The 19,931-nt window shown below is 36.6% G+C and overlaps 1 protein-coding gene and 1 non-coding gene across 2 annotated transcripts in view; one reads left to right on the top strand and one right to left on the bottom strand.

Annotated features, from left to right (window-relative positions):
* The window catches only part of RRM2B (ribonucleotide reductase regulatory TP53 inducible subunit M2B), a 37,620-nt gene that overhangs the window by 7,918 nt on the left and 9,771 nt on the right, over positions 1-19,931 (top strand). The window contains exons 2-8 of the mRNA XM_006046436.4: positions 2,828-2,983; positions 7,609-7,725; positions 8,466-8,599; positions 9,173-9,267; positions 12,491-12,624; positions 16,165-16,269; positions 18,038-18,151. Of these exons, the coding sequence (XP_006046498.1) occupies positions 2,828-2,983; positions 7,609-7,725; positions 8,466-8,599; positions 9,173-9,267; positions 12,491-12,624; positions 16,165-16,269; positions 18,038-18,151 (855 nt within the window). The remainder of the gene's footprint in view (positions 1-2,827; positions 2,984-7,608; positions 7,726-8,465; positions 8,600-9,172; positions 9,268-12,490; positions 12,625-16,164; positions 16,270-18,037; positions 18,152-19,931) is intronic.
* On the bottom strand, positions 1,412-1,518 carry LOC112579245. Its single transcript, XR_003103744.1, has one exon. It is a non-coding gene; the product is annotated as a U6 spliceosomal RNA (small nuclear RNA).

Raw genomic sequence — 19,931 nt, 5'->3', positions numbered from 1 at the left:
CGTCACACTGGCCCTAATCTAGCTGCCGTCCACACATAGAGAGATGAAGTGCAAGGCAAGGCTTGGAATTCTGACCTATCTCAGTTCTAATCTTATTTCTGCCAGTTACCAGTTATGGAATCCTGGGTATGTTATTTAACTACTTCAAGATTTAGTTTTCGCATCTGTAAAATCGGAATACTATAACTATTTGACTAACTTGTTGTACAGATGAAGCAGAATAAATGTGTATAAAGCATCTGTGTGGTGTCAGTTCAAAAGCAGCCTCAGTGTCAGACCTAGAGGACGAGCCCTTATGTGTCCTCCTGTTCTAGAGCCTGGAACTGCAGTGTCTCAGAATCTTACAGCTTTTTTGAGATTGCAAAGTCCTCAGTTCATTTCAGTAGCTCAGTCGTGTCTGACTCTTTGCAACCCCATGGACCGCAGCACTCCAGGCCTCCCTGTCCGTCACCAACTCCCAGAGTTTACCCAAACTCATGTCCATTGAGTCGGTGATGCCATCCAACCATCTCATCCTCTGTCGTCCCCTTCTCCTCCTGCCCTCAATCTTTCCCAGCATCAGGGTCTTTTCAAATGAGTCAGCTCTTTGCATCAGGTGACCAAAGTATTGGGAGTTTTAGCCTCAACATCAGTCCTTCCAATGAACACTCAGGACTGATTTTTAGGATGGACTGGTTGGATCTCCTTGCAGTCCAAGGGACTCTCAAGAGTCTTCTCCAACACCACAGTTCAAAAGCATCAATTTTTCAGTGCTCAGCTTTCTTTATAGTTCAACTCTCACATCCATATGGAAAAACCATAGTCTTGACCAGACAGACCTTTGTTGGCAAAGTAATGTCTCTGCTTTTTAATATGTTGTCTAGGTTGGTCATAACTTTCCTTCCAAGGAGTAAGCGTCTTTTAATTTCATGGCTGCAATCACCATCTGCAGTGATTTTAGAGCCTGAAAAAATAAAGTCAGCCACTGTTTCCCCATCTATTTGCCATGAAGTGATGGGACCAGATGCCATGATCTTAGTTTTCTGAATGTTGAGCTTTAAGCCAACTTTTTCACTCCCCTCTTTCACTTTCATCAAGCTCCTCTTTAGTTCTTCTTCACTTTCTGCCGTAAGGGTGGTGTCATCTGCATATCTGAGGTTATTGATACTTCTCCTGGTAATCTGGATTCTAGAAGTTGAGTACAAGTTACAGTTTTGAGCAAAGTCCTCAATGGCAGCACAAATAAACAAAAAACTTGACCACTTCCACTTTAGAAATTTACCTAAATATTTATGGAATAAATATTGAGTAAATACCAAACTGTATGCTAAGCTCTAAGGATTCCACAAGTATAAGTCTGGTTTTTACTGGTTTTTTTTTGGTTGGCATAAATTTCCTTTAATAATTTCTACATTTCCAATAGGATTTAATTAAAAATATGGATCGCTTCACGAATTTGTGTGTCATCCTTGCGCAGGGGCCATGCTAATCTTCTCTGTATCGTTCCAATTTTAGTATATGTGCTGCCGAAGCGAGCACTGGTTTTACTGTTAAGAAGCAGAGTCTAGAGGAAACTGTAGACAGAGAATTAAATTGCAATGATCTATATGCTATCTTAGGCATATAATCAAGGCCTTTGGTGTGCTGAGGGGAGGGTTTTGTGAGGGTACTCAGAGGAGGCTTGATTTGAATGGTTTTAGATTATTTCACTGATATATTGTGGTCTTATGTTAAATTTTTTAAAATCTAAAGGTATCCAAAAATCAGAGCACAGGCTAAAGAAAGATTAACAGTCCATTCACTTACTTGTGCACAGGTGCTAAGTTGCTTCAGTTGTGTCTGACTGTTTGTGACCCTATGGACTGTAGCCATAGGGTCCTCTGTCCATGGGATTCTCCAGGCAAGAATACTGGAGTGCATGGCCATGCCCTCCTACAGGGGATCTTCCTGACCCAGGGGCTGAACCTGCCTCCTGCAGCTCCTGCATTGCAGGTGGATTTTTTACTGCTGAGCCACCAGGGAAACTAATGTTTACTTGACATAGTACTCTGGAAATACCACAATATATAAAAAACTGGTCTTCATTCTTGCTGACTATTAAAAAAATATATATATATATATATATATATATATGTATGTATATGACATTTTCCCCCTTTAGAGTGCCATCCTTTTTCCAAGCAGTATGCATTTTAGGTATGTGTTTCTTTATCCCACAAAGCTTTGAGACAGTCCCAGTGAGACCATATGCCGTACAGGAATATTAACATGTAAATAGCAAAGACCAATTGGTACATGGGAAGGCTCAAAGACTGCTAAGTTGCTGGTAAAGAGTTTTCAGATGAGTATGATAATATTTCAGTTAAGATTAGACAAGAAAACTTTAAAATTAAAAAGCAGCTTGTGATAGTAGCCTATTCATGCCAGCATTCTGTGTCGGTGAGAGGCACTGAAGGGACATTTTGTCCACAACTTTAGAAATTTGCCCCCGTGACATTTATGGGTCTAGTTTTTTATGCTTATCCTCAGAGTAACAATAACAGCAATAATATTTTGAGTGATTATTATGCACCAGGCTCTGTTTAAAGCATTTTTATCATCAAAATTAATCTCTAAGGTAGGTGTTATTTTACTGATGAGGAAACTGAGACTCAGAGAAGTTAAGGAACTTCCTATAGCCATGCACTTAAGCAAACCCCATTGACCAGCTACCAGATCACAGTAAGGATTCGAGCTGGGGAGACGGGCTCCCAAACTGTGCTATCTCCCTAACTCTCCCAGACGTGTGTTAGATGTGAGTAAAGGGGAATCTCTACATAAAACGGGTGTTTGTACTTTATTTTTAAAGAGGTTATCTTCAGATACCAATGAACATGAAGCAAAGTCAGATGAAGAGCCGCTCCTGAGAAAGAGCTCTCGTCGATTCGTCATCTTTCCAATCCAGTACCCTGACATTTGGAAAATGTATAAAAAGGCACAGGCGTCCTTCTGGACGGCGGAAGAGGTAAGGAGCATCGCCGTCATCAGCAAACATGTTCTGTAGGGTAGTGTTCACATTTTCTATTACAGGACTTACATTGTAAGGTACCCTGGATAAGATCAGTTGTGTATGATAATGTTTGAAATTCCTGAGACTGAATACAGGGTTCTCCAATGTTTTGTGTTTAGACTTCTACCTATAAACATGTTTTCTTCTGCAAAAACGTCATCTCAGTCTGCCAGATTTTTACCTCTAATATGTTCTCCAACATTTTCCTTTTTTTTTTTTGCATTTTTTATTTTTGGTTGAGCTGAATCTTTGTGGCTACACACGAGCTTTCTCTAGTTGAGGTCAGCGGGGGCCACTCTTTGCTGCGGTGCACAGGCTGCTCATTGTGGTGGCTTCTCTTGTTCTGGAGCACAAGCTCTAGGCACGTGGGTGTCAGTAGTTGCAGCATGTGGGCTTAGTAGCTGTGCTGCCCTGGCTTAGTTGCTCCACAGCATGTGGGATCTTCCCAGGCCTGGGATCGAACCCTTGTCCCCTGCACTGGCAGGCAGATTCTCATGCACTGTACCACCAGGCAAGTCCCATTTTCCATTTTTGAACAGACTTTTGGTTTGCTGTGACCAAATAAGACTAGTTTTTACTTCCAGTCAGTGGAATAAACGAATAAATAAATAAATTTGCAGCTATAGCTGATGGTGCTGAAAGAGCTGCCACACAAGGAATTTGCCCGGGCAATGTACTCAACTTCTGAACTGCTGGCCAGAACTCACCATGCTCCACCCTGTCTGGCTCTGCCCTCAGCCACATCAAACCTGGCACAACTGCCCGAGCAGACAGGACAGCTGGGGAATGTTTTCTCTTACTGTGGCAATTTCCGCCTAGGAAATGAACCCAGCAAATTAGAAAATGCTCGCTGGTTTGGTAAGGACAGTTGGTCATGCAATTGCTCCATAGTCTGCAAATAATGATTATGTTCGTATTTGAATGTGATGGATGATACCTGTGTATCACTCTGTTCTCTGGGTGTGCATATTTGCCGTATACTGCACATAGATATGACTATTTGTGTAGATATATTTGGATCTATACATCTATTGATACCTATCGACTGTTTATTTACCTTTTTTTTGTTTTTGTTGAGATTGATTCTTTATATACACTGTTAAGAATGCAGGTGCTGGAGCCAGCTGAGGTACAAATCCTGGGTCTACCACGTACTAGCTGTGCCACTGGGGAAGTTGCTCTGGGAAGCCGCTCTGTATCCTCATCAGTAAACTGGGCTAATAGTACCTAGTTCATTGGGTGGTTGTGTGGGTTCATTAGATGTGTAGAATGTTAGTTGGCATGTAGTGAGAACCAAATAAATGCAAGCTACTAGTTTATACAGAATGGAGGAGGTTTATACTAGATATCAGAAGGCACCAATTTTTGAAGCTTCTGTTACACTAATTTTATCCCGCCACCCGTTTTTGTTACTTTATATCTGTTAACATTATTAACATCTTTGTTATATTGTAGTTAGCATGTAGAGCAAAAAAAAAAAAAAAAAAAAAAACCAAACCAAAAACCCAGTATTTTCATATCGAACCATAGTGGTAGGCACACCTGACTGTCCCTATCGTGATTTTTAGAAAGCTTTTTGTTAGATGTCATTAACAGAACAAATAGGTTACACAGGTGGCTTTTTCATTCATCATGTTAAAAAGGTACTTGTGATACTTGTGTAATTACATTTCATCAAGAAATTTCTTGCATCTTTTAAGAACTGTACTATGTGTTGCACTATGACTTAAAAATACTACTTTTTAAAAATTAAAATATACAGCTTGGTACATATTTTATGCTTCCCAGGTGGCTCAGTGGTAAAGAATCCAACTGTCAAGGCAGGAAATGTGGATTTGATTCCTGGGTTGGGAAGATCCCTTGGAGGAGAAAATGACAACCCACTCCAGTATTCTTGCCCAGAAAATCCCATGGACAGAGGAGCCTGATGGGCTACAGTCCACGGGATTGCAAAGAGTCAGACATGACTGAGCGACTTTGCACACATGCATGCATGCACATTTTTTACAGACAGCTGATAGGAAGATTCAAATACATAATTAATTGGGAAGTCAAACACATTTTTAGTTCCATATATTATTCATTTAAACAAATTATGTAAGTTACAGTTTAATCATCTTTAGATTTCATTGTTTTACCAGTGATTTACCTTTATTCTTAAACATGACTGATCATTGAAGACTAGATTCAGAAGACAAAGTTCTGGTGTGTTTTTTTTTTTTTTTTTAAAGCTGCGTAGGCAGTTCTGTTACCAATAGTTTGCAATCAATCTTCAGATTGTGAAATTGAGAATTTATTCAAATGAACAAAGCTGGGCAAAAAAATTTACCTTTTAGGAATGGAAAATAATGTAGATAAGTTTAATATTTAAGAGTGAGCATATTGTAATATTAAAATTTAGTGTTAGGAGTATAATACACAAAAACCAGGAAGATGTCAGTTTAACCTGAGTGAACTCTTAACATTATAGAATAGGACCTGACTTTTAGCTTGCATATTTTAAAAGATGTATGCAAATATTTCCTCTCTGCTCCATTGTATCCCCGACATTTAGCACAGTGTCTGTCATGTAGTTGGTGTTCAGCAAACATTTAAAACATAATGGGAAAGGATTTTGGAAAAGAACACAAATGATTGAAGAGATGAAACTTTAGTCTGTTTTGGAAGGGTCAAAGAGATTAGGGCTTTTTAGAATAAATAAATAAAGAGCAAAAGACATTTAGTTCAGTTCAGTCGCTCAGTTGTGTCAGACTCTTTGCGACCCCATGAACTGCAGCACGCCAGGCCTCCCTGTCCATCACCAACTCCCAGAGTTTACCCAAACTCATGTCCATTGAATCGGTGATGCCATCCAACCATCTCATCCTCTGTCATCCCCTTCTCCTCCTGCCCTCAATCTTTCCCAGCATCAGGGTCTTTTCCAATGAATCAGCTCTTCATATCAGGTGGCCAAAGTATTGGAGTTTCAGCTTCAGCATCAGTCCTTCCAATGAACACCCAGGACTGATCTCCTTTAGGATGGACTGGTTGGATCTCCTTGCAGTCCAAAGGACTCTCAAGAGTCTTTTCCAACACCACAGTTCAAAAGCATCTTCTGCGCTCACATCCATACATGCCTACTGGAAAAACCATAGCCTTGACAGACAGACCTTTGTTGACAAAACACATTTCAAATGTTTGTGAGATTATTATGAAACATTTGTAAGAGATTTTCCAGAGACAAAATCTACAAGGTACATTTAGAGACAATTTTAAAATTGTAGATTCTACCAAACTCTAGAGTACATTACTATTAATCAAGGACTAGTTCCAATAAACACTTTCCAAAATATTTCTACTCCCAGAGAAAGCTGTACCTATAAATTGTTTTAAAGCCCAGATTATTACCTGTCTGACATTACTTCTGGGTATAAAAGTAGATTAACTAGCAGTAAAGTAGCAAGTACAACTGCTTAACAGGTGTCTAGTTATCTAACACAATGGTTAATATTATATAAAATGTTAAAGCCCTGGCTGCTGAAAATCATTAGTATATTCACCTCAGTTCCTTCTTGATCAGTTTCTACTCTCTCTTTCTATTTTGCCCCTTCCTTCATTTCTTCCAGATTGCAGTTTTTCTCCCAACTTTATTGCTATAATTGACATATAACGTTGTCTAATTATAAAGTATACAGCATATTGCTTTAATACACTTAACGTATTGCAAAATGATTACCAGCATAGTGTTAGCTAACACCTGTATCCCATCACATAGTTAACATTTCTTTTTTGTGGTGAGAATAGATTAGGTTAATGTTTTGAAAGGACATCCTGGCCAGCTTCTCAATTAGCTAAAAGGTAGAATTCTTCATAATGTTTTGATTTTGTTGTGTTCCTTTGTAATTGTCTTAGTTTGAGCTGATGATATAATAATATCATAGAGTGAGTGGCTTTCAAACAGCAGAAATTTATTACTCACAGTTCTGGAGGCTGGAGATCCTAAGATCAAGTGCCTACAGTTTTGATATCTGATGAGGGCTTGCTGCCTGGTTCATAGACAGCTGTCTTCGTACTATGTCCACACATGGCAGAAGGGGTAAAGGAGTTCTCTGAGGTCTCTTGTATAAGGGCACTAATCCCATTCATAAGGGTGATCTAATCACTTCTCAGGGTTTCCTGGTGGTTCAGCAGTAAAGAATCTGTTTGCCAATGTAGGAGATGTGGGTTCAATCCCTGGGTCAGGAAGATCCCCTGGAGAACAAAATGGCAACCCACTCCAGTATTCGTGCCTGGAAAATACCATGGACAGAGGAGCTTGGTGGGCTACAGTCCATGGGGTCACAAAGAATTGGACATGACTTAGTGACTACACAACAACAACAAATCACCTCCTAAAGGCTCCACCTCCAGATATCATCACATTGAGGATTAAGTTTCAATATGGATTTTGAGGGGGCACAAATACTCAGTCTTAGCAAGAAGGATGACTTTTTTCATTTTTCACATTTTACTGCAAAGATGTCCCACTTAACATTGGGACAGAAGTCAGTTTTCTATACTTTGAGAAGAAGTTAAATTTTTTGAAAATCTTTTTATTTCAGGTTGATTTATCAAAGGATCTTCCTCACTGGAACAAGCTTAAATCGGAAGAGAAGTATTTTATCTCTCACATCTTAGCCTTTTTTGCAGCCAGTGATGGAATTGTGAATGAAAATTTGGTGAGATTTTTGTTTCTACTTTTGTTCTCATTCAGCAGTTAAATGACAGTGATGGCAGTAAGATAATCAGACTGAACCTGAAAAATGTCTAAGAAGTGAACTAGATGAAGCTTAACTCTTGAAAAATTTTTTTCTAATGGTCAAAGGCAAGTTTTCATTTGTATTTGACCCCACCCCCCACAAATATCATCAAACCAAGCATATTGTACCAATAAAGACTGCTTACAAGGCATAAGCATGAGTTTGTGTTTAGTCTTAGATAGTAATCCTAATAAAGCATCTGCACCTTAATAACCTTTCCAGAGCTCTTTAATAGAACACTGGGTCTGGCTCCCCACTGTATTATGGTTGGTTAGAAGGCATGCTTTCTTACTAAAAAGAATGGGAAGATGCAAACTTTCGTTGTCAACTGGTAGGGGCTTCAGTAGATCTACTTAAGGTCAATTCTACAAAGCAAAATAATTATTTTTGGTAGATATTCTAAAATTTATTTGGCTTTATCGGTAGTATTTCCAACTAACAGGTCAGTTTATTTAATTGCTTAAGAATACAGTATGCAACTAACTGTGGAGGGTTGATGGATTAAACAGTACCACCTAGAATAATTCATAAGGCCTTTCTGACCTGTTTGTGGCATCACAGGTGATTCTTATGTGGTAATTCTAATGTTCAGGTTCTGATCTGCAGTGTTTAATGAGAGCCCATAGAATCGGATATATTTATTTCCCTTGTTTTTTTAGGTGGAGCGCTTTAGTCAGGAAGTACAGGTTCCAGAGGCTCGCTGTTTCTATGGCTTTCAAATTCTCATCGAGAATGTTCACTCAGAGATGTACAGTTTGCTAATAGACACTTACATCAGAGATCCCAAGAAAAGGTATTACTGCTTAGATTTTATTTACAAAGCTCTATCTATCACTTGGTTATGTTAATATTAGGAAACTAAATATAGGGGAAGATTATTCAAATATGGAAGTTTAGGAATACACTATTTTCTATTACTCAGTAATGTGTTGGGTTAAAAAAAAACTTGCATAGGACCAATAAATTTTTGGAAATTATAACTTAAAAAACTGTTCATCAACACATTCTGTTTAGAAATTAAATATTCTAATTTAGTCAGTTTTGTATCAGACCAGATTCAAACCACTACTTTGAGTTTTATTTTGACTTCTATAGTTTATGGACTTGCCAAAATACAGAGAAACTCCAGACTCTATGCATACCATAATTTTCATAGAATCAAATATAGTATGATTAAAAACAAGTGAATTGGGAATTTCCTGGTGGTCCAGTGGTTAAGACTTGGAACTTTCTTTGCCGTGGGCTCAGGTTTGGATTCCTGGTTGGGGAACTAAGATCCTATAGGTCTCGTGGTGCAGCCAAAAATGAAAACAAACAAACAAAAAAACCCAAGTGAATAACTTTGCCATTAATTCTGTTTTTACAGAGAATTTTTATTTAATGCAATTGAAACAATGCCATATGTTAAGAAAAAAGCAGATTGGGCCTTGCGGTGGATAGCAGATAGAAAATCTACTTTTGGTATGTAACTTTAATTTATATTTGATCAAATTTGCTTAGGTTATACAATACTATTTTACATGGTGTAATATCAATATTCCTAAGAATTAATTGGAAGCTGGTGAAAAAATAATCTAAATCTGTTATATATTCTGTTTATTAAATTAAAAGTTGAAAGAGTAAAAGGTCAGTGCATAATTTCAGGTAAAGATGAATATCTGGGACAACCCAGAGGGATAGGGTGGGGAGGGAGGCGGGAGGGACACATGTACACCTGTGGCCAATTCATGTGGATGTATGACAAAAACCATCACAATATTGTAAAGTAATTATTCTCCAATTAAAATAGATTAATTAATTAAAAAAAGAAGAATCAAAGAATCAGTCACATAGACTCGGACAAGAATATTAGAGCAAGACTATATACTTTGAGTAATGTTTATTTTTTTCCCTAAAATAAAGCAAGTCAGAGTCCTAATATTTTTCAGGGAACAAATATATAGATTAGTACACTCAAGGCAAGAACAGTTTGCAATAACAGGCTTATTTTTCAAATAAGTTAAATGCAGACACCCTGTAGGATGAATTGAGATCCAATAACGTTTTATTAAGGAAAGAATTAACATTGTCTCATAAACAGTAGTTGCTCAATAAATATTTATTACACTTAATTAAAATATTCAGATATTTAATATAAGTAGCCCTAAGTACCTTTCTTATTCTTATCTATTTCACAATTGATTGTCTTTACTTTCTGGTTTTATTCATTATGTGCAGAAGGAGATCTAAAAATTTTCAGTTTGTACTCCTTTGCATTCTTAAAAATTATTGAGGACTCCAAAGTGCTTTTATTTATATGGTTGTATCTATTGCGGAGAAGGCAATGGCACCCCACTCCAGTACTCTTGCCTGGAAAATCCCATGGACAGAGGAGCCTGGTAGGCTGCAGACATTTACATATTAGAAATTAAAACCAAGAAACTTTCAAAATATTTACTAATTAATGGATATTAAATTAGCAGTAACAACCCATTATATTTTAAAATAAATAATGTATATTTATGCAAAGAAACACTGTATTTTTAAAAAAATCAATGAGAATAACCTAGTTTTTTTATTTTTGCAAATCTTTTTAATGTCTGCTTTATAGGAGGATGGCTGGATTATATCTGCTTCTGCATTCAATTTCTTACAGACTGTTGTTTTGGTTGAAGTATATGAAGAAAATCTAGCCCCCTTCAGATATGTAGTTACAAAAGGGAGGAGTATTTTACCAGGTTTTTCAGATTGTTGTGATATGTCATGTAGCCTCTGGAAAAACATCACTCTATATTAATGAGAGAATGATAGTAATAATGATAAATAATGCCTTAGTATCACTATGAAAATTGTTTTCACCTCACAGACCTCCTGGTCTGTGGATCTCCAGGGATTCCTGGCTAACACATTGAGAACCAGTGATTCAGTGTAAGATGTGGACAAGTATGTAGTATATCAGGGAAGAAACATATATGTGGCATTGCCTTCAGTTCATTTTGATGATGAGAAAAGCCGTGGTTTTCAATGTGCATAAAAATCATCTGGAGAATTTTAGAAAAATTCTGCAGATTCCTGGTTCTCACCAGAGAGTGATCTGCATTTTATACCCAGGTAATTATCTCATGCGAAGAGTTGACTCATTGGAAAAGACTCTGATGCTGGGAGGGATTGGGGGCAGGAGGAGAAGGGGACGACAGAGGATGAGATGGCTGGATGGCATCACCAACTCGATGGATATGAGTCTGAGTGAACTCCGGGAGTTGGTGATGGACAGGGAGGCCTGGCGGGCTGCGATTCATGGGGTCGCAGAGTCGGACACAACTGAGAGACTGAACTGAACTGAATTATCTCAAAATTGATTGAGAGGCACATGGTGAGAAACTGGCTTTAGAGAAAAACAAAGGGAAACGTAAGTGTTCAATATGGAATGAAAAGATTAGCGTGTCTAGAAAATGATGGAAAATGATGGTGTGCCTCGCAGGAAGCATGTTTTCATGACACTACCAGAGAAGTAACCTAGAAAGAGAGAAAATACAGGAGGGCAGCAGTCATCCTATGGCAATCTGCTTAGTTTTTAAAAAAGTGTCATATACTGCTTACTTTAAAAATATCTTTAAAGAACTTTAAAACATTAAATATACAGATTCAACTTTAATATATGTAATGAAATTACATTTCAAACATCAAAAAAAGTATGAGTTACACAATCTTAATGCATTGCATCATAGAGGTTAGCTGTATATTAAAAATACATACTACTTCCCTATCTCTAAGACAAATCATGATGCCTTTGCAATTCATTATAGCTTTTATAAGAAGCATTTTGAAAGTCTCTTTGTGGTTCACATCTATTCTTGAAAATTTGTAAAGAAAAGAAAAAGAAAATTTGTAACATTTACCCTGTATCATCCTATAATCTTTTTCAAAAAGAATAGCCTTCTGTAATTATTTCTGTTATGATTTTCATCCTGTATCATTCATGTGAATGCATAGAATAGTTAAAATGACAATGTTCCTCTTAATCACAGATGTATAAAATTATAGTCTTGTTCCCTTGCAGATAAATGTTCACATGACATCACATTTATGTTGATTAAAAATGTCTCAATTTTAACTATCCATTCTTATTAACAGTAAGATGAAAATATAGTAGTCTATGTAAATAAATGATAAAGCTCCATCCTAAAACAAGCAGTTCACTAGTCTAAAGAGTTATTTTTGTTTCAAAGGGGTCAACAGAGCATAGTATGCAAACATACATGTATATACATACTGCATTCAAAAACATGTACCTGCACCCATACCCATAGGCATGTGTAGCACAGATAAATCACTTTTTTTTTTTTTTTTTTTGAGTGTGGAAGGCTCTCCAGATTTCAAGACCTGCAGGAGTCCAGTGTTGGACATAGCACCTGAAGTAGAGGTGCTTTTCTGCTCTAGTAGGTTAAAGTAGCAAGTTTTCTCCACCGAAGACTTGGCTGTCTTGTTGATTTTAAAATCAACTACCTTGTTGATTTTAAAATCAACTACCTTGTTGATTTTAAAATCAACTACCTTGTTGATTTTATTTCTTGGCAAAACAGTTATGATATGGTTGTTAAAAAATATATATATTTAAAAGCATATATTATCCATAGGTAAGCTTGAACATGTCTGCAGTATATATTAATATTTCAGAAAGTGAAGCTATTTTTTTCTCCCCTAGGGGAAAGGGTGGTGGCCTTTGCCGCTGTAGAAGGAATTTTCTTCTCGGGATCTTTTGCTGCTATATTCTGGCTAAAGAAAAGAGGACTCATGCCTGGACTCACTTTTTCCAATGAGCTCATCAGCAGAGATGAAGTAAGGAGTGAAGTTTTCTTCTAGTTCTATTTGTATTCCTAGCTGGTGTTCATTTAGTTTTCTTTCCCTTGGAAATGCTTATGGTGACACAAATATCCTGGTAATTAAAATAAGAAGTCATTTCTTACTTGGATTTTAAGTCTGTGTTTTCCTCCTAGCTCTCTTAGTGTTCCTCCTCAACCTCTGAGCATCTTTATGCATCAAAGTACTCCTGAGTTCCCACCTTAGCCTCTCTGCTTCCCTCTACATGGCCTCCTGGTTGATCTTATTTATTCCCATGGAATCAGCTGCCACTTAGGTGCTTATAAAAGCTAAAACTTTACCTTTAGCCTGGTCATTCTTTCCTGAGGTCCAAACCCATATATTCAAGTGCATGTTTAGATATTTTCTCCTGGAAGGCTCCACAGATATCTCAAGCCTAGTATTTCAGGAAATCAAACTCATCATTTTCTCCCAAATTATGTTCTTCCTGTCTTCTCTATGTCATTGAGCAAATCTGTCTTCTATCCAATCATCCAAATTTGAAATCTGGGAGTCATTTTAGATTGCTTCTTTATTTTTTTAGCCACATTCAGTAACTAAATCTTGTATCTCTCTGTCGGCAACACTCTTTCCATCTTTACTACCCCCCCGTTTTTTCCCAGCTCTTGATTACCTTCTCACAAGTTGCCACTTAAAACTTTCCTGACCCAATTAAGGAAAACTAACCACTCTTTCTTCTACATATACCTTTGAAACCTGAGCTTGTCCCTATTTAGGTTCCATAGGATGGCGGAGCCTGGTGGGCTGCTGTCTATGGGGTCGCACAGAGTCAGACACGACTGAAGCGACGTTGTAGCAGCAGCAGCAGCAGCAGTAGTAACATATATTGTACTTGTCTCTCTAAGCTCCTCAAGTGCAGAAACCTTGTCATTGATCTTCTTTTCTCAGGGTTTATGTTACAGCCATTCTGCTCACATTGATTGACTTATCCTGGCTTCTTAGCTTATTTCCATATTGACCTTGTCAAGTTATTTAATTTCTCTGAGCCTCAGTTTCTTCAACTATACATCTTAACAGGGTTTTGTTAAAATGCAATGAAATAGTATATATGAAAGTACTTTTCAAGTGCAACAAAATGCTTTGTGTAATTACATTTCTGTTGTTTCATGTCTTTAAATTTCTAGTAATTTTAATTAATGTCATGTATGATTATTACAGAGAATTAAAAAAATAAAATCATTCAGTCTCAGAACACCTTTCATATTGTATTGATATTTCCTTCTAGACTATTTTCTGCATTTCAGTTCAGTTCAGTCTCTCAGTTGTGTCCGACTCTTTGCAACCCCATGAATCGCAGCGTGCCAGGCCTCCCTGTTCATCACCAACTCCCAGAGTTCACCCAAACTCATGTGCATCAAGTCGGTGATGCCATCCGTCTCATCTCATCTCATCTTCTGTCGTCCCCTTCTCCTCCTGTCCTCAATCTCTCGGCTGAGCGCTGAAGAATTTATGCTTTCGAACTGCAGTGCTGGAGAAGACTCTTGAGAGTTCCTTGGACAGCAAGATCAAACCAGTCCATCCTAAAGGAAATCAACTCTGAATACTCTCTGGAAGGACTGATGCTGGAGCTGAAGCTCCAATACTTGGGTCAACTGATGCGAAGAGCTGACTCATTGGAAAAGACTCTGATGCTGGGAAAGATTGAAGTTAGAAGGAGAAGAGGGTGACAGAGCCTGAGATGGCTGGATGGTATCACCAATGCAATGGACATGAACTTAGGCAAACTCCAGGAGATGGTGAGGGACAGGGAGGCCTGGCCTGCTGCAGTCTATGGGATTGCAAGAGTCAGACACGACTAGGCGACTGAACAATAACATTTTAAAGGTCATCATACTTACTTGTAGATTTCTTTCCAGAAATACAATAACAATTTGTAGCACCACCTAACAATATATGAACATGTCTTTTCTACCACAATTGGAAAGTTTTTCCAGTTCTCCTTAATTAAGTAATCCTTCCTTCTCCATTGACTTCTGATATCTTCTTTATTATATATTAAGCATTCAAGTATACTAAAACCTGTTTCAGGGCTTTTTCTATAACCTGTGTGACAAATTTCATGCTGTAACAAACTATTTTCATTATTACAGTCTTTTATGTTTTGATAATTAGTAGGCTAAATCTCATAACTTTTCTTTTAAAGTATTCATAAAAGATTCTGCTCATTTAGTCTTGCAGATTAATGTTTTAACTTAAAAACAGTCCCACTGGGATTTTGATTGAAGTTGCTTTAAACCTGAAAATTAATTTTATTCTCTTATTGATTTAACAATTACAAGTGCTTTCCTTTTTCATACTCAGCTCTGTAATTGGTAGCTAGCTATTGGTTCTAATCGATATTTACATTATCACCTTTCAGCACTATATCTGAAATTCTGCCTTTGGTAATTTGAAATATCCTCTTGAGTCATGTAGGAGGGGTATGTTTTACTAGTAAATTTTCTAAGATTAGTTATTTAAAGAGGCTTTTTCTTGTTTTTTTTTTAATGATTTCTTCTGGGAATGACAATTTAACTAGGAAAATAATCCTTGGAATACAGCCTTTGATTTGAGTCTCATCTTTCAATTGTCTTTGGTTTTTTATTGATTCTTTTAGGAAAAGGTAAACAGCTCTGATGTTTAATCCTCTAAAGTGCATATTCCTTCCTTCCTCTCCTCCCTTGTTGGCTTACAAAATTATTTCTTTTTCTGTGTAGTTTAGAAATGTTAATTGACTCTGCCTTGTTGTCAGTATCTAATTGTTAATTTTGTTTAGAACTCCATCATCCTTCTATGTCTCTGACCTCCTTCTCTTTTTTGTTTTGAGTTTTTGAAATTTTTTTCAGTTGTTTTCAGCTTTATACCATCTGTTCTGTGTTTTGAAATTCCAGTTATTGTAGGTTGAGTCTCCTTGCACTGTTTTCCAATTATTTAAGATTCTATAACGTTTCATGTATTTGCACAACAATTCTATTCTCAAGGTATTTCACAAATTTGTTTACTTCTGTCTTTGAGTTTTCTGCAATGTCATTTCTGCTTCACACAGCTTCAGATGGTATCCTTAATTCTTCAGTTTCCATTTTCCTTGCACTGAATTTATTTTTATCTTGAACCATTCTTGTTTAATATAACTGTTGTGTTTTTGAAATCTGAGTTTTTCAATCTGTCTTAATTTTTAAAAAGTTAAAAATGAATTAATTTTATTTTTGGTTTTTCTTACTTTGTTTTCCCTTCCAAAATGCTTTTGATTGCAGATTTGTTGGTTTTGTTGTTGTTCATTAATTCTTCTTTCATGTTAATTAACTGAGATTTGCTGGCCTTGAAAATTTTTCATTATAGGTTATTATGATTGGCATTTTAATGAGATTTGGAGAAAAGAAGATCCTGGCCCTATTAATCCTTCTTCCATCTTCCAGAAGTTCAGTGTTGCATTCCTAGCTTATATAAAGCCTGATATATCACTGTGTGAAAATAACTGATAAAATTTTCTTTGACAGTGGTATTTTTCTTCTGTTTCAGGGGCTTCACTGCGACTTTGCTTGCCTGATGTTTCAATACTTGGTAAATAAGCCTTCGGAAGAAAGGGTTAGGGAGATCATTGTTAATGCCGTTGAAATTGAGCAGGTAAGCAGGGACGCTTATATAAGTAGCACATCTCTCTTTGATGTTTGACTGCATTAGATTGACTCATATGAAATTGCTGTTTTGTAGGTCAGAATAGATATCAGAAATATTATATGGTCAACCTGGCAGTACCAATAGATGATGTATTACAATTATGTCATGTTAAAATTTGGCTTATAAGCCAGTCTTTATTATATATTAAGATTTTATGTATACTAAAATTTGTTTCAGGACTATTTTTAAATTTCATTTATACATCAAATTTCGTGCCATACCAAACTATTCTAATTATCTTAGCTTTCGATTTTTAGATTTTTAGCTACTAGAGGGCAATGATGGTTTCTTGTTTTGTATTCTTTTTTTTTTTTTTTTTAACTTTTTATTTTAAATTGGAGCATAGCTGCTTAACCATGTTGTGGTAGCTTCAGGTACACAGCAAGGTGACTCAGCCACACGTGTACATGTATCCATTCTCCCCTATAACTCCCCTCTCATCCAGGCTGCACATAACACTGAACAGAGTTCCCTTTCCTATACGGTAGGTCCTTGTTGGTTGTAGTCTTTAAAAACCAGCAAGGTATCTAGCTTTCAGCATGCATCCTATGTTCGTAAAATAAAGAAATAAATGAATTAGTGAATAGTAAAATGATTTATGGGCATGTAAAGATCTCTAACTAGAAAGACATGGATGCTTCACTTTAGAATGTATTTTTATCATTTGAAAGAGCTAGTTGAAAAATAAGTAAGTTTTTAAACTTAAAAAAAAATAGCTTTCATATTTGAAGAGAGAAAAGTCATAAAATGGATTTTGTTTTTTTTAATCTATTTTTTATTTATTGCTTTGGCTGCGTTGGGTCTTAGGTGCAACATGTGCACGAGAGCTCAGTAGCTCCAAGGCATATGGGATCTTCCCCGACCAGGGATCAGATTGCAACCCCTGAATTGCAAGGCAGATTCTTAACCACTGGACCACCAGGGAAATCCTAGATTTTGGTATCTTGAATCACTTTTAGAACTAAATCCAAATGGTTAATATGTTTTTATTTTTTCTTTATTAACACTTTACCACTGTCATTAAGAATCTGCCTACAGTGCAGGAGACCTGGGTTCAATCCCTGGGTTGGGAAGATCCCTGGGAGGGAGAAGGGAGTGGCAATCCACTCCTTCTGTCCTGGAGGATTCCATGGACAGAAGAGCTTGGCAGGCTATAGTCCATAGAGTTGCAAAGAGTCGGACACAACTGAGCGACTTTCACTTCACTGTCATTCAATACAATTGGAGTTCAGTTTATCTCCCAATGCTCAGATCCATTTCTATTTCTTTCTCATTTTCTCTGTTAATTGTTTTTTCTTTCCCAGCTCCCTTTTAAGTCATGTTCACCACAGCAATCATCTTAGGTGAATCTTTTTCTAGATATTTCAGAACAAAATATCTCCTTTCTTTCTGTTGAGAAAGCATATACATTTGGGTCCTACAAGTGCTACTTTAAAATACCAGTAATGTAATAGTTAGTTTCAATTTACTTTGGCTACTTGAGAATGTGAATCAGCGTGACTAGCAGCACCCCAAACCTTTTAAGCAAATGGGCATTGTTTGCCACGTTGCAAGAATTTATGCTACTGTACTTTCCTCAAACAAGATCAGTGATTTAGAAGATTAAGTCAACTGGTTCGGGTTGATTTAAGCTAAAACCCTCTTTTTATTTGGAAAATATATACTATTTATTGTTCTTTCTTTGTACTTTATTCTGTTTTTATTTATGTCTTAGGAGTTTTTAACAGAAGCCTTGCCAGTTGGCCTCATTGGAATGAATTGCGTTCTGATGAAACAGTATATTGAGTTTGTAGCTGACAGATTGCTTACAGAACTTGGATTCTCAAAGGTAAGGTGTTTCAAACATATTACTACTAGCTAAAATGTTATAGTCAGGTAAGGACTCTAAAATACATACTATATTTCACTGAAAGCGTTTGTAACACACTAGTCTATTTTTTTTTAACTTTAAACTTTTTAATTTGTATTGGGGTATAGCTGATTAACAATATTGTGATAGTTTCAGGTGAACAGCAGAGGGACTCAGCCGTACATATACATGTATCCATTCTTCCCCAAACTAGTCTATTTTGTAAATTGTCCATGACAGGCTTGTTTTACCCAAACCAGTTGATTTTGCAAAATCCTTAAATGAAACTTAAAATGAAATTCATTAACAGAAGTAGGAGGCTGATGAATCATAGAACTAATAAGCTCAATAAATTATTTTATAATAATGGTAGGTACTATTTAATAGGACTATCTTTAAGTAATTGGATTTAACATGCCAATATATGTTTACCCTCAGGTAGATCCCCATGTGTCTGTGTTGTAATTTGAGGGTTAATATTTTTAAATAGGAAATCATTATTAGGAAGACATTAGCTGTCATAATTTGACTCTTTGAACTCAGTTGTCTTTAAGTTATTTCTTGTTTATCAGAGATAATGTACCTGAATTTTCATGTGTGTCTTTCACATGAGATGGAGGCTGCAGCCAGACTAACTGGGTTTGAGTCCTGATTCCACCACTCACTAGCCATGTGACCTTAGGCAAATTGCTTAACCACTGTCTCAGTTTCCTTATCTGTAAAATGAAGATAATAGGAATAATCCTTACCACAGATTATTGGAGAAGGAAATGGCAACTCACTCCAGTATTCTTGCCTGGAGAATCCCATGGACAGAGAAGCCTGGTGGGCTACAGTCCACGGGGTCACAAAGAGTCGGCCACGACTGAGCACACACGCACCACAAGTGATTGCTGAGGAGTCGGTGCACCTGAAGCACGTATAACAGTGTCACACACACAGTAAATGAGCACTCAGTGGTCACGTTGTTTTCATCAAAAGTGTATCCTTCATCACAATTTCCTGTGTATTAATATTGTTAATTAGAAATGTTAGGTTCTGATTTCTCATGGAAATGGAAGTTTAAATTATTGAGAAGCCTTATAAAATCCATGATGCTTGTGGGTAATCATTAACTCTCTCGATAATGCACTTATTTTCTGGTAGCTACAAAAATATTGTGATGAGAATCAGATGGGACAAAGGTTTTTGGTAACTATAAATCGTAAAATATCACTATTTATATTGTTTTAGTTGCAAGATCGTCTCTTTTGCTGATCATTAATGAGATAAATAAAGATTTTAATTATATTAATATGACCTCTGAAATTTATAAATTGTGTATTAAAAGAAATTGTTTCTGTTTCTAAGTTACATGTTTATCATAATAAAATTAATTTGCTTACTTAAAGCCTTAAAATGAACTCACTATCTTTTAACCCACCACCATATCTTTACACCCACACATCCACCTTCTACTTATTGGAAAATTACAGACCTGTGGGTCTAGTCTTCCTTGGAAAGTTTGCTAATTGTAGGTATACAAAACATGCCTCCTAAGGAGAAAATCTGGACATAGTACAAAAACCTCAGTCTCCACAGGCCTTCAAACTATCTCAGTAAATTCCAAAAAGCAGAAATTATACTGACTCTTAGATTTTAATGCAATAAAATTAGAAATGAATAATAAAAGATTACCAGAAAGTTCCATCTACTTAGAAGTCAAAACTGTGTCCTTTAAAATGAGATTAAAAATGAAAATATAAACTAAATGACAATA

This window comes from Bubalus bubalis, chromosome 15 (genome assembly GCF_019923935.1).
Source record: "Bubalus bubalis isolate 160015118507 breed Murrah chromosome 15, NDDB_SH_1, whole genome shotgun sequence".
NCBI classification, from domain to species: Eukaryota; Metazoa; Chordata; class Mammalia; order Artiodactyla; family Bovidae; genus Bubalus; species Bubalus bubalis.
Note: the sequence above shows the minus strand (reverse complement) of the source record. Positions and strands in the feature narration are given on the sequence as shown.